Source organism: Colobus angolensis, unplaced genomic scaffold (genome assembly GCF_000951035.1).
Source record: "Colobus angolensis palliatus isolate OR3802 unplaced genomic scaffold, Cang.pa_1.0 Scaffold7, whole genome shotgun sequence".
Lineage (NCBI taxonomy): Eukaryota > Metazoa > Chordata > Mammalia > Primates > Cercopithecidae > Colobus > Colobus angolensis.
The window spans coordinates 7,288,795-7,304,077 of NW_012120709.1; the positions used below are offsets into that span (position 1 = coordinate 7,288,795).

The following is a 15,283-nucleotide window of genomic DNA, read 5'->3' on the forward strand; positions in this document are numbered from 1 at the left end:
GGGGAAAAGCCCCTTATAAAACTGTCAGATCTCATGAGAACTCACTCACTATCACGAGAACAGCATTACCTCACCTCCCACAACACGTAGGGATTATGGGAACTACAATTCAAGATGAGATTTGGGTGGGGACACAGCCAAACCATATAAATGGACTAATACATACTCTAGTGACTGGCACATTAGGAAATCTATAGCAATTGCTGTGGTCATTCACATATCTAAAGGTTTGATTGTGTCTTTAGGTAGTAAAACTCAAGCAGGTGATGAGTATTGGCTGTATCAAAGTGTACAGTTCAGTGGCTAAGAGCATCTGTGTGGAATCTGTAGAAATGGGCTTCTTTGGCTTCTCTACTTCCTAACTTCATGACCGTGGGCGAGTTACTCAACTTCTGCAAGTCATAGGGAATGATAATGATGGTACTACATGCAGCAGTGAGGCATGAGGGGTAGACGTGGTAGTTGTGATTAGATTACTAATATTTACATTGAATGAAATTCAATTGAATGCAATTAAATACAATTGAATTGCAATTAAAACTTGAACATTTGCAACCTTTTTTATGTAACAGAATCTGATGACCAGAACTACAGGGTGGAGGCTGTACATGCATTGGTGCACAAATTGCCAGAGAAAAACAGAGAGATGCTGGACATCTTAATAAAGCATCTGGTCAAGTAATTCTCTAACTTACATTGTTCATTTAACTTATTGTTCATCTGTTAAGTTTGTTCATGTCTTTTTAAAGTGTGTGATTGTGTTATAATATTGGTATTATAATTAGAGTCCATTGAATTTGCTTAAAAAATGGTATGACAGTTTGTTTTTAAGATATTTCTATATGAGTGTGTGTACCTGTATATATTTATTTGCATATAATTATGCAAATAATTATATCCTTTGCAATTGTTAAACTAATGATGAAACAAGTAGATATGTCAACTTAAAAATGAAGGAGTATATAGTTTCTTTCCTCCCAATCCTTTTAGGTGCATTATAAGCAATGAGTTTGAAGACCAGTGCTCTATACTACTGAAGTCAACAGGTTCCCCTAGGTAAAACTAACACTTAACTGTGAGATTCCCTCCATGTATTCATTATTTCACTTGATCTCTGGAGATTTTTCTAACTTTGCTGCTAGTTTATTCATATATTTAAAATCTCTCTTTGTAGATAAATACTGTATTAGCCAGAGCTATCTGCAGAAACAAAAGCAATAGTGTCTGTGTGTGTGTGCATGTACATATATTTAATATATGTGTAAAGAGATAGAGATTGATTGGTTGATTTTAAGGAATTGGTTCACTTGATTATTGAGGCTAACACATCTGAAATCTGCGGTGCAGGCTGGCGGGGAAGAGTTGATGTTGAAGCTTGAATCCAAAGACAATCTTGAGACAGAATTCCTTGTTACTCTGGGAACTCAGTTTTTTGTTTTTTGTTTTTTTTTAAGACCTTCAACTGATTGGATGAGGCCCACCCATATTATGGAGGGTAATCTACTCTACTTAAAGACTACTCATTTAAATGATGATGTCATCTGAACAAAATACCTTAAGAGAAACATCTAGGATAATCTTCAACCAAATATCTTGGTATCATAGCCTAGCCAAGCTGATGTGCAAAATTAATCATTATAAATATTATATCTATCTACTATCTATCTCTATAAATTGAAAGATACAGAGAGAGAGACAAACACATATTTAAGCCCAAAGTGAATTTGCCATGCTGCTGGAAACAAATGTCTAAATCCAGTTTTAAACTTACTTAAGAATTTCCTGTAGCATTATTTAGTAGAATGAAGGATTAATCATTTTATTGTAAATCATGGTACTCATTAAAATGGGAAATATTTTCCATTTTAATGGGAACGTTTTAATGGGAATATTTCATGAGTACCATATTTCCCATTTTAATGAGTACCATGATTTACAATAAAATGATTAATCCTTCATTCTTCATAATAAGTAGTAACCCAATTTATGCTCATTTGAGCCATATACATTTGAAATAAAACTTGAGTATCCCCAGTCTGAAAATCAAAAATTCAAAATGCTCCAAATTCTACAACTTTTTGAGTGCCAAGATGTTGCTCAATTATAATGCTCATTGGAACTTTTTGGATTTGGGATGCTCAACTGGTAAATATAATGCAGATATTTTAAAATCTGAAAAATATCTGAAATCCAAACACTTCTGTTCTCAAGCATTTTGGATAACAGATGCTCATTCTGTAGTGCTACATAAACATATTCATAAATCTCATCTCAACTTGCAGGCTTTTAGATAATGTAAATCTTCCCCCACATATCCATTACCACCACCACTATTTAAAATAAAAAGGAAATCTACTAGGATCAACATCACTTAAAGTTCATCATTAACTATTGACCCATAGCAGCACTTCTTTTAGCTAATAAACATAGGACTTGCTATTGTTGGTCAGTATTAGTTTTGAATTGCGTGAGCTCTTCATGAAATTTAACTATACAATTTATTAGACATTTTCTTGTTGGTCTTCAAACTAATTTTCTAGCAAAGGCTTTGAAAATGTCCTTTGAAAATCCACATGTGTGTCACACAAAATATGTTTGCTTAATTATCCAGAATAATAGATTAACACAAGCCGTACCCTTAAGATGACTCTGTGTGGCTTTGGCACAGGCAATAGCACAGGAGAGTATCTGGCCACTAAAGAATGCTTAAATTACTTTGCTCATCCTTCTCCACCATTCCTAGCTTCTTTCTTGAACTTTCAAAAGGTCAAACCTTGCTCACCAAACAGGAGCTGTGTAACGTGCATTCAGATCACCACAAATTTACTTATAAAAACAGCAAACAGCTAATAACACTCTTGATCCCTGGCTGAAACCTTTCATGGCTGAAAAAAAATTAGGACAATCAACCTAGATTGGAATTCTGAAGACTAAAGGACTGATTCCAAATTTCCATTAATTAACTCTGAGAAACAGTATAAATCATTGAATTCTTCCTAAGAGTCCTTTTGTTTGCTATCTGTGGTGTTTTCTTTTATTCTCAACTAATTTTAAATATTTAAAAGTGTTATTAAATTACAAAAAAATTTGTCGGTGGACTTATTCATTAGGAGCTATAACATTTTAGAAAATTATTATGGAATTTCTTTTGAATGTAAAGTAAGAAGTGAAAGTTGATTTCTCCTAAATTAAAATCTTTTCGTTTTACACATGGATATTTGCTAGTGTTATTACATTTGCCAATTGATGTTTTTAATTAAATAATATTCAGGTGACCAATAATCCTTACTCAGTGCAAATGTAAAACTAAACAAAACTCTTGATTCACTGTTTGGAAAGCCCACTCAGGAGCGCATGACTTTACTTCATGTATTTGAGTACTTTGTTATTAACTATATATATATATATATATATATATATAGTTGTTTATAATTGTTATATATTCCTGTTAGATTGACCCTTTTTTTTTTGAGACGGAGTCTCGCCCTGTCACCAGGCTGGAGTGCAGTGGCATGATCTCGGCTTGCTGCAACCTCCATCTCCTGGGTTCAAGCGATTCTCCTGCCTCAGCCTCCTGAGTAGCTGGGACTAGAGACACGTGACACCACGCCCAGCTAATTTTAGTTAATTTTTGTATTTTTAGTAGAGAACAGGGTTTCACCATGTTGGCCAGGATGGTCTCTATCTCTTGACCTCGTGATCCACCTGCCTCAGTGTCCCAAAGTGCTGGGATTACAGGCATGAGCCACCACACCTGACCAGATTGATCCTTTTATCATTATATTTTATCTTTATCTCTAATAGCATTTCTTTGTTTTAAAATCCATTTTGTATGATATTGTTACGGTTCTTCTGGCTTTCATTTGGTTACTGTTTGCATGATACATCTTCCGTCCTTTTACTTTCAACCTGTTTGTATTTCTGAATCTAATGTATATCTACTGTAGAAAGCATATAGTTGGATCTTATTGTTTTTTAATTCAGTTTGATAATCTCTGACTTTTGATTGTATTGTTTAATCCATTCACATTTAATGTTATTCTTGATGTGGTTGGACCTATATCTACCATTTTTCTTTTTGTTTTCTATATGTTTCATGTTGTCTTTGCTATTCAGTTTTAATTTTACTGCTTTCTTGTCCTAATAGATTTTCTAGGGCTTATCATATACATCTTATCAGAATGTACTCAACTTAATTAATGTGAGCTATAGAAACATTATTTTTACATAGTTCTATTTCCTCTTTCTCCTTTTTGTGCTATCATTAATAAACATGTCATATCTATATATGTTATATCCCAACAATCCATTGTTATACTTATTTATATAATTTTATGCCTCTTAGAGATGAAGTTGAGGGAAGAAAGAGGAACAAGTACGTTTATAGAGTTTGATACATTTATTAACCTTCTTATTTACCATTTTTTAAACTTTTCATTTGTTCCTGTAAATTTGAATTACCATCTGGTATTATTTTCTTACTCCAGTACAGCTTTGCTTTATGCTTTTCATTTGTGCTGTTACTGTCAAATATACTACATTTTTAAATGCTATAGGCCCAACAATATAATTATTAATACATATATATTATTAATATTGCATTTTAAAATCAAAAAAAGGAAGGAGAAGAAATATATATTTATACTCTTTTAATTACCTAATTACCTACACTGGGTTTTTGTTTTTTGTTTGTTTGTTTGTTTGTTTTTACATGTGCATTTGAATTACAATCTAAGGTCACTTGCTTTCAGCCTGAAGAATGTCCTTTAGTATTTTTTGTGATGTGGATCTGCTAGCAATAAGTTCTCTGAATTTTTGTTTTCCTAAAAATGTCTTTATTTCACCTTCCTTTTTTGCAGGTTAGTTTTGCTGGATAGAAGATTCTTAGTTGGCAGACTTTTTTTTCTTTAAGCATTTTGAATATGCCATCCCTCTGCCTTCTAGCCGTTATTGTTTCTATTGAGAAATAAGCTTATTGGGGTTCTTTGTAGACCCCAGTAAGACTTTTTCTCTTAATGCTTTCAGAATTTTCTTTTTGTCTTTGGCTTCAGCACTTTTACTGTGATGTGTCTTGCTGTGGATATCTTTGCAGTTATTCTGCTTGGAGTTTGTTGAGCTTCTTGGATATATAGATTAATGTTTTTAATCAAATTTGGAAAATTTTCAGCCACTATATCTTTGAATATTTTTTTCTACTTCTCTCTTTCATCTGCTACTGGTACTTCCATTATGCATTTATGAGTGTGCTTAATGTCACAGATTTTTTTCTGATGATCTATCTTTCTTCATTTTTTTTTCTTTCTCTCCATTCCTCAGATTGCATAATCTTTATTGATACTTCAAGTTTACTGATTCACTCTTCTGTCAGGTCTAATTTATTGTTGAACCCCAGTAATGAACTTTTCATTTCAGCTGTTGTACTTTTCAACTTCAATTTTCATTTGGTTCTTATTTTTAAAATAACCTCTCTCTCATTATTGACATTCTCTATTTGATGAAACATTGCTACCACACCTCCATACTTCATCTTTAGACATGGTTTTCTTGAGGACTTTGGATATATTTATGACTTCTTTGAAGTCTTTTTCTGTTTAAATCTGACATTTGGGTCTGCTCACAGACAGTTTTTATTATCTACTTTTTTCCTGGTATATCAGTCACACTTTCCTGTTTCTTTGCATTGTCATAATTTTTGGCTGAAGACATGGCATTTTAGCTACTGTTTTGTAGCAACTAATACTGATACTAATACTGATCCTCTCTTGCTTTAATTGTTGTTTGCTTGTTTATTTAGTATCTTTTTTCTTTTCTTTTTTTTTTTTTTGAGACAGAGTTTCACTCTGCCACCCAGGCTGGAGTGCAGTGGCACAATCTCTGCTCACTGCAACCTCTGCCTCCCAGGTTCAAGTGATTCTCCTGCCTCAGCCTCCCAGGTAGCTGGGATTACAGGCACTCACCACCACACCTGATTAATTTTGTATTTTTAGTAGAGATGAAGTTTCACTATGTTGGTCAGGCTGGTCTCGAACTCCTGACCCTCAGGTGATCCACCCACCTTGGCCTCCCAAAGTGCTGGGATTACAGGTTTGAGTCACCGTCCCCAGGCTAATTTAGTATCTTTAGTCAACTATTTTAATGAAGTCTATTTCCTCCTCAGTGTGAAGCTTCTTCTATTATCTCTTCAGAGAATGCAGTCTTGGACATGACCACAGTCACCCAGGGATAACAATAGTTTCAGGAGAGTTCTGTTTGTTTCCTTAGCGGGTCTGTAAAGCTGTCTGCTTCATTTGGTATCACATCCAGCTTGTTAGTTTTCACTAACTGCTAGAAGATTGCTCTGTTGTTTTTGACAACACCCTAGAGCATATCCAGTTAAATTCCAGCTCCTTGCCAGGTCACTTAAAAAAAAAAAGTCTTTGAGATTTGTTATGATGCTAAGAGGGCTATTTCTGTCTCTTTCCCTAGTTATTTCTTATGATTTAGCGAGAGAGTCAGAGTTTTCTGTTCTTATGGACTCCACTCCCTCTGGTAAAATCTTTGACCCGTTGCTCTTGGCACTGGCTGAGGGAGGTAGTCCTGAAATGAGGGAGATTTTGGCACCAATATTCTTGGCCTGCTGCACCTCAGGTAAAGCTATCCATCCTGAGTGTGTGGCTAGTTGGAGGCAAAGAATTCTGTGGGTTACAGAGGCTGAATTGTGAGTGCCTTTTCAGTTGCATTCACTGGGAATTCAGCCTCTGCAACCCACAGGTAGAGGGCCTGAGACATGCTCACAGCCTGCCAAACCCATGAGATACTATATCCCTTGACTTGGGGCTGAGAAAAGAGGGAGCCCTGTCTTCTTGGCCACATATGCCCAGAGTGGAGTTTCAGTCATATTGAGCTGGGGGTGGAAGAAAGAGGGAGCCAGTTGTACCTCAAAAGCCACAGACTCTTGGCTTTTCTTATTGAAAATTAGTGGATTTGCTTGAACAAATATTTCTTTATCCTTTAAGTTTTTTTCTAGAGACTTTAAGTGTTTTGGGGTATGGTTTTAAATAATAATTTTTATCTGTTATGATTTTTTCCTCTGGGTATTGGGTCCATGGGGGCTCCTTATGTTCTACCATTTCCATAAGCAGAACTCTTAAGCATATGATGTTGGTTTCTTTGTGTGTAAACTCCTAGATTTGAAACAATACAAGTTGACAGATCTTGATATACATTTCCTCTTTTAATAAAAGAAAGGGGGCCGGGCGTGGTGGCTCAAGCCTGTAATCCCAGCACTTTGGGAGGCCGAGACGGGCAGATCACGAGGTCAGGAGATCGAGACCATCCTGGCTAACACGGTGAAACCCCGTCTCTACTAAAAATAGAAAAACTAGCCGGGCGAGGTGGCGGGCGCCTGTAGTCCCAGCTACTCGGGAGGCTGAGGCAGGAGAATGGCCGAAACCCAGGAGGCGGAGCTTTCAGTGAGCTGAGATCTGGCCACTGCACTCCAGTCCGGGCGACAGAGCGAGACTCCGCCTCAAAAAAAAAATAAAAAAATAAAAGAAAGGGATATGTTCCAGGAGGTAGCAGTTGGGTATCAGCTCCCTACATGAGTTGAGGGAATAAGTTGTAGAACCTGCTGAAATGGTGAGTAGTGGGAATCTGTAACAGTTGAGTAGCCCAGCAGAAAGAAAATTCAATGAAAAGAAAATCAATCGTCAAAATAATCCATCTTCTGTGCAATGTAGTCATGAACCCACCTCAAAACCAAGTTTTTGAGATTCACAAGTTTATTCCTAATGAGCTTAATATTAATTATATTCCACTTTGTTTACTTTATGGGAACTGTGACATTTTAGCAAGAGTGCCTAAAGCTAATTTCATTTCAGGGAATAATATTATCTTGAGATCATATATGATTTATTATTTCATTTAATTCTCACAACAACCCAACATGGGTTCTTATATATATAATTTACAGATAAGGAAACTGAAACCTAGAGATATTAAATAACATAAATGAGCTTACCCAACTTCCAAGAGATGGATCCAAGCTCTGAATCTAGATAGGCTTACTGCATTTACATACTACTTTCCTGAGTAGATTTTCTAATACATATTAAGCAATTAATGTATAATATTTGATTATATTAAAAGGAAACTTGGAATGAAACTCTTCTTACTGGAACTAAATGCTTTCTTAGCTAGTGCTCTCTATGGCATAAGGAAAACGTCAGTCAGCGTGGCAGCCTCCTCTTCCTATTCTGTGACAGGAGTTCCATGGATAGTCTAAAATCCTAGATTTCCCATAAAATCTTACTTTTGGTTGTAGAATGCAGTTTGTGATGCATGGTCAGTCTGACATAAACATAATCTTGTGTTATACTAATAGCCTGACTTGGAGTAAGATAGAAAAATGAGTAAACTAAAAGATAAGTCAAACGAATGAGGTATCCTCTAAAGAATGTACCTAATTTCCAGAATGAATTAGTGAACTAGTCAAAGTCATTCTTGATAGTTGCTAGGATTACTTTGCTCAGGTCAGTGATATCAGAGGTTTTTTATTTTATTGTCAAGCAAGCAATGATGCTACCGCATCTCCTTGTCTCACTGTTTGCCTAGCACAGCACCCAACACTAGGGAGGCACTCAGGGAAGTTTTGGATGGATGGATGGATGGATGGATGGATGGATGGATGGATGGATGGATGGAACAGATGAAGGAGAAAGAAAAGAAACATGTATTGGCCAGTGATCTATCCCAGGAGCTCAAGGAACCCACTGACTTGCAGTCAGGGGACCTGAATTGAAACAGCACCTCTGTCCTGAATTTGTTGTGACCTCAAAATACATGTTTCTTTAGGAGCTTCTGGGGTTTTAAAAATTTGTACAATAGGAATGTCTGACTTACTGGGAAGATTAAATATAATAATATGTATGAAAATTCCTGGCAATAGGTTCTCAATGTTTGGTGACTCTGAATATAATTGCCACCAGTCTACTCTTAACTGTTCCAAAAGAAGTATAGTAGCATTGAAAATAACAAGCAGCTGATCATCTTTCTAGGGTGATTGTACTTGATTTAGGAAATTAGGGTTTTTTTTCTTTAATTTGTTTTGTCTGTAATTATGTTTTATTTGAGTTAATGTTATCTGTTTACATCTTTTTAGGCCATACTCCAAATGCCAATTGGAAGTGGCTAAAAGTAGGACAATTTGCCTATAATGGCATATTTTACATTTTTTGCACCACAAATTTGATAGAAGAGACTATTTCATAATTTTGAAACATGTAACTTAAGATATTTTTGTTGCTCGTTATTTGCAGAGTATCACTACACAGCCAACAAAATCTCATGACTGTCTCAAATCTTGGTGTCATATTTGGCCCAACTCTAATGAGAGCACAGGAAGAAACTGTGGCTGCTATGATGAATATTAAATTTCAGAATATTGTGGTGGAAATTCTGATAGAGCACTATGAAAAGGTAGGCTGCATTTTCAAGTGGAAGTGTCAAGTTTTATATCTTGCTTTTATAAAGGAATTTTGAATTTGTATCATCTGTGAACTTTACAGTACAATCATTTATTCCTATAAAATGTAAAAAGCTCATAAGTTTTGTATAAATTACCTCTTAATGGGGACTTCAATTTTCTTTCCTTGTTGTTGAGTTTTTAAGTGCTTCCCAAAATCCTTCTGTTAGATGGTTTTCTTTCCTTCTACATAATTGACTTCAGAAGGTTTTCTTCTTTACATTGTATGGTAAGTTTATTACTCCTATGCAGAGAACACTTTAAAATCACTTTGTGGTTGGGTCTATTTTAAGCTTCTCTTTGTATCCCTTTGAAATCAAACTCTTAATTATATAGAGGTAATGTTCTAACTAAACAAAAGAAAAATATATAGGGAACAGTCTTGAAGTCTTTTCTATATCTAGTCCCTAAGGATTTCTTGAAAAAAGTGAGATCTTAGAATAACTATGAAAATGGGAAATTTTGAAAGCTGAATTAGTTGGAGTATTAAGCAAATTGAGCCATTTAAGGTCTAACAATTTGGAATCCTTTTATCTCTGATCTAGTCCTTGTGAGGGAATGACTAAGGCCCTCTCCTCCCCTGGGTCCCTTCCCAGCACCCACAGAAGCACGCCCTTAGTGTCTAAGGGCACAAGCTCTCTCAGAACGCAAGAGCACATGGCTGTGTCCTGTAGCTCTGCTCATACCTTTACCTGCAGCTTGCCACACTCCTTGATAGCTCAGAGCCAACAGCATGGCAGCATCTTCTCCTGAGAAGCAAGGAGCCATTCAGTGGAAGAAATGATACAGAATGAGCCTCAGTTCCTCTCAGGTTATGTTTTTCCAGAGTATGAAGGTGGAAAGATAATATTACAATAAAAACCATCAATATGTCTTGTTCATATTTGGAAGGTTTCTTAAAGTTATTGAAAGATCTTCTAAATTTTACTTTTGGGAAATGGGAGAGAATGAAAAAGAAAACCCAGTGAAAGAAATAATACTCCAGATAAATGGAAAAGTTACAACTGCTCTAGCATACTTATTTTTTGCAGCTGATTAAGTAGTGTATAGTTCAAAGCTTATTTTATGATGAAAGTGGCAATATCACCCTTTTATTGACCATGGTCTGTTTTTCTTATATGTAGATTTTTCATACTGCTCCAGACCCAAGCATTCCTCTTCCTCAGCCTCAATCTCGATCTGGATCCCGAAGGACACGAGCAATCTGCCTCTCTACAGGGTCTAGGAAGCCCAGAGGGAGGTATACTCCATGCCTGGCCGAACCTGATAGTAAGTGCACCCGGCCTTAGGGAGATGCTTTCTTCATTCTTTAGTTCAGCTGTACTTCACTGTATTGGTAATTAGGTAGAAATAGAAGATGTTCACACTGATGTTCTTTCCCTAACACCTCCTCTTTTATCATTTGTATATTCTCTGTCAATAGTTGTACAGTTGCTTGGGTAAGCAAATTCATTATTGATACAAAAGCTGTGATTAAGTACATTGGGTGCTACTTTGTAGCAGGTTTTGTCCTGTTGTCAAAGTGGTAAAGAAGACAGCAAGATAAAGTCTGACTGAAGCTGTCATTTTCTTCCTTCCTTTCACATTATGTTCTCAGAGCATTATCTCTTGGGTATCAGTGCCTGAAAGATAAAAGATAAAAAGCAACAACACACATTATCATTAACTTACAATTCTGAGCCAAGCCCTCAGTGATGTGGGTGTCACCTTGAGACATGGCATGCATTAAACTATGGCCGTTCTCATTTTATTTTATACTCCCCACTCCAATTTTTTGCCCACAGTCAATATTTAATAGAAAATAGTCAATAATAATTATATATTTTAAAATAACTAAAATAATGTAATTGGATTGTTTGTAACTCAAGGGATAAATGCCCGAGGAGGTGGATGCTCCATTACCGTGATGTGCTTATTTTACACTGTACAACACACCTGTATCAAAATACCCCACGTTCTCCGTGAATATGCATACCAATTATGTACCCAGAAAAACTTTTTTAAATAGTTTATTAATTTTTAATTTAGACATATGTGAATGAATGTATTATTATGCTTTATCTGATTTTTCTTATAACTTACTTTTAGGAACATTAGAAAATAAAACCAGCAAAATAGCCAGTTTCTTACATTTCTATATTCTTAGGAAAGGAAAAAAAGCCTTTGAAAATGGAGGTGGTGCCTTTGAATGAAAGAAGGCTGAGTACTTCGTGACTTGGAATCAATCACCTATGATCAGAAAAGTAAAAGAAAGCAGAAATATGTTTTTACTATACCCCCTTTCATTGATTCCTTGTAATATCATGAAGGAATCGTATTTCTCTTCTGAATCCTGTTTCATAAACAAATTTTGTCTGAATTCAAGTTAACCCACTTATGCTTTGAGAAGTAAAGTTATTACCTAAAGGCAGGTAGTTCATAGGTACATATATAATCTTCCTAAAATAGTATTGAAAAATACGTTCAGCAAGTTCAAATGCATATTTTAAAGTCTTTCTCCAGTACCGAGGACAGTTCTCCATACTAGGTAGGGGGCCTACCACTTAAATGGAGTCAGGTGGCCACAGAACACATGGTAAGCTGGAGAACAGAAGGGTTTTGGTGATGCTGTTATCAATAGATAGTTACAGTTGCTTTTATCTCTCTCCCTCCTACTCCTTAGGTGACTCCTATAGCAGCAGCCCAGACAGCACACCTATGGGGAGCATTGAGTCACTCTCTTCTCATTCCTCTGAACAAAATAGCACTACAAAGTCAGCTTCCTGCCAGCCCAGGGAGAAATCTGGAGGGATTCCTTGGATTGCAACCCCGTCATCTTCCAATGGACAGAAAAGCCTTGGTCTCTGGACAACTAGCCCTGAATCAAGTTCTAGAGAAGATGCTACCAAGACAGATGCAGAATCAGATTGCCAGAGTGTTGCTTCGGTCACTAGCCCAGAAGATGTTTCCCCACCCATAGACCTAGTCAAGAAAGGGCCTTATGGGCTTTCAGGACTGAAAAGAGCTTCTGCTTCTTCTCTCAGATCCATCTCTGCAGCTGAAGGTAAGGCAGAATGGAACTTGTACAAGATGTCATTGTCTCAGTGTCCCTTTTGCTGGATTATTTAGCATGGTTAAGCAGGGATAAAGTTAATGGTGGAGAAACTAATGATGCTTATCTACTTGGTTCCTGTGCTTGGATTTTACAACCTAGGCACTGTGACATTTTTCCTGAATCTTTCCATGTCTGTGAAGTGATGTCTTTGTAATTACCATAGATTTTGATCTCCCCGAGTGATGGGTTGCTGTGCTCAAAGAACATTCTGTACCTTCCCATTTGGGCCCAGAGAAAAATGCTTCCTTTTGTTATGCACATGTACTGTGCTGCTGCTATTATGTTGTCTAATAGCACCTTACCTATTTTCTTGGGCTTTCTTTTTAGGAAACAAGAGCTACAGTGGATCTATTCAAAGCTTAACTTCTGTAGGTTCCAAGGAGACACCCAAAGCTTCACCAAACCCAGACCTGCCTCCAAAAATGTGCAGGAGATTAAGACTAGACACTGCCTCAAGCAATGGCTATCAGCGTCCTGGCTCAGTGTAAGTGAGCGTTTGTATATTTGCTGTGTCTCCCAGGGATACAGAGAGGAGCTGAGCGTTTCAGAAGAACTCTTGGGAATCCCACAAGTTAAATATGTTGGGAATACTTTATCTATAGAGTGGGTACAGTCCACTTCTGTAAGACTCTCTTCTTTTCTATGAGTGATGTGGAAGTCTTTGGATGTGTACAGAATCTCACAGGGCAGCACTTCAAGCACTTTCCTTTGAAGCAGAGCTATGACTTAATTCGAGGAAATGAAAATTGATGTATAATACAGTAGTCATAAGCTTTGGAACTAAAAGTGTTCCTGTTAAAAGCTAAATATCCATCTCTCAGCTGAAGAGACTGCCACACATTGACTATAAACCAGGTCCCTGCTCTCCTCACTGTTTTAAAGCAGTGTCTTTCTCCCTTCTATCTTACACCCCCATATCTGAGTCCTCACTGATTTAAACCAGCTAGTAGAGAATGAGGAATATGAAAGGCAAAAGGGGGTACTTCTCATCAAAGGAAATGATGCAGAAGTGTAAAGGCTGATAGGAGAAGGGTACATAGATATGAATAGAAAGTGGGTGAAGAAGAACAATGGAAACCTGGCTAAACAAGTAAGCAAAATCTGGAAATAAAAAGTTTCTCTCCCTTTCATTTTGTTTTCCTGACATTTGCTGAGAATTTCCTAATGCTATCTGAGCCATTACTGTATGTCTTTACATGAGTTATCTCTTTTAAGGTCTGCAGTGTCCTTTTGAAATGGGTAGTATAAACCACATTTTAGAGATGATGAGAACTGATGCTTTCTACCGTTTCCAACCTAGGGTTCTCTGACTTCAATTCTGTGCTCCTTCTGTTTTACCATCTCCATTTTTAACATGATGGCATTCTTCCTGACATCTTAATTATTCATTAAAAGTCCAGTAAGACATTTTACTAAGCCTGTTTCTATAGGAACTATGTCATAAATTCATTACTTCATCCTGTTCTCTGACAAGAACCTTTTGGTCGCAGAGCATGTTCAATGTACGCTATCTCTTTTGGTTGGAAATCCAGTTACAGTGGTATAGGCAAATATATTTGTCAATGTGTCTACTCCCTACTGTGTGTAGTTTTACCCATTAAGGGAAAGAAATGTTAAGCCAATGTATCAGGGAAGATGAGAGAACATAAAACTCCATTCTTTGTGGAGGAAAGAGAAGAGCTTCTGTTTGTGATTGTAAGGATAAAGTAGAAATTCAAATGAGGAAAGTATGTGTTCTATATTAGGTGTAAAATGATCTTTGAGATAATCAAATGACTTGGCTCTGGGAGAAGAGTTTGTCAATTAAAGAAATAAGAGAGATTTTGTTTTTTAATCTAGCTTAGAATATCAAGGAATTTTATAGAGTCTTCCAGTAAATATAGAAACTCTTTCAATTCTTTTCAGTCATACCCGATAGTCTTACCTGTTCAATTAGAACATACCCGTCTGCCCTACCCTTCATGATTTGAAACAAGATGGAAATCACATATTTATTGGCCATATTTTCAGAGTTTGCCCTTTTCACTTTACAGACATATGTTCACATATAAAAAAATACATCAATAGTGTTATAATTAGTGTTTTCATAGCTAAAAGAATGAACAACAGTTCTTTTGTCATGTTGATTTGATTCTTTGCATCTTCACTTGTGGCTCCACAGGAGTCCATAGCGTGCTGCTGGGAGCAGAGTAGAGAGAAAATGTTCCTTTTACTGCTCCCATGGTTTTCTGAGATAAAAAGGATGAGGACAGTGAGAGCCCCAGAGGAAGTAGCTGTAGGTTTATTACAGTCTGGTACTCTGTCAGCTGGAGCTTAGATCTAAAAGTCTCATTGACATTAAAGGTTAAAACAATTAAAATTCCCTTCCAATTTTGGCAGTGGTTGACAACCATTTTTTGTCTTGTTTAACTGGTAATCCTGAATTTCACTTTGAGCAGAACGAGTGTGATTGACTTCATAAAACTTGCATTTTAAATCATTTTTCAGAGTGGCAGCAAAAGCTCAACTGTTTGAAAATGTTGGTTCACCTAAGCCAGTTTCTTCTGGGCGGTAAGTTCTCAAAACCCTTAAATGCATCTAAAAAGAAAAGTGGTGACATTGTTGCTTTGTATTGACATGACACTCTCTGTGACAGCTCCGCCTCTTCCATTATGCAGATGGTCAAATTTAAGTCCACTGGCCCTTCA

General features: G+C 36.6%; 1 protein-coding gene across 1 annotated transcript in view; it reads left to right on the plus strand.

Moving 5' to 3' along the window:
• Positions 1 to 15,283, plus strand: part of ARHGAP42 (Rho GTPase activating protein 42) — a 312,517-nt gene that overhangs the window by 282,434 nt on the left and 14,800 nt on the right. The window contains exons 17-22 of the mRNA XM_011926606.1: positions 573 to 678; positions 9,297 to 9,456; positions 10,627 to 10,771; positions 12,165 to 12,545; positions 12,924 to 13,080; positions 15,084 to 15,146. Of these exons, the coding sequence (XP_011781996.1) occupies positions 573 to 678; positions 9,297 to 9,456; positions 10,627 to 10,771; positions 12,165 to 12,545; positions 12,924 to 13,080; positions 15,084 to 15,146 (1,012 nt within the window). The remainder of the gene's footprint in view (positions 1 to 572; positions 679 to 9,296; positions 9,457 to 10,626; positions 10,772 to 12,164; positions 12,546 to 12,923; positions 13,081 to 15,083; positions 15,147 to 15,283) is intronic.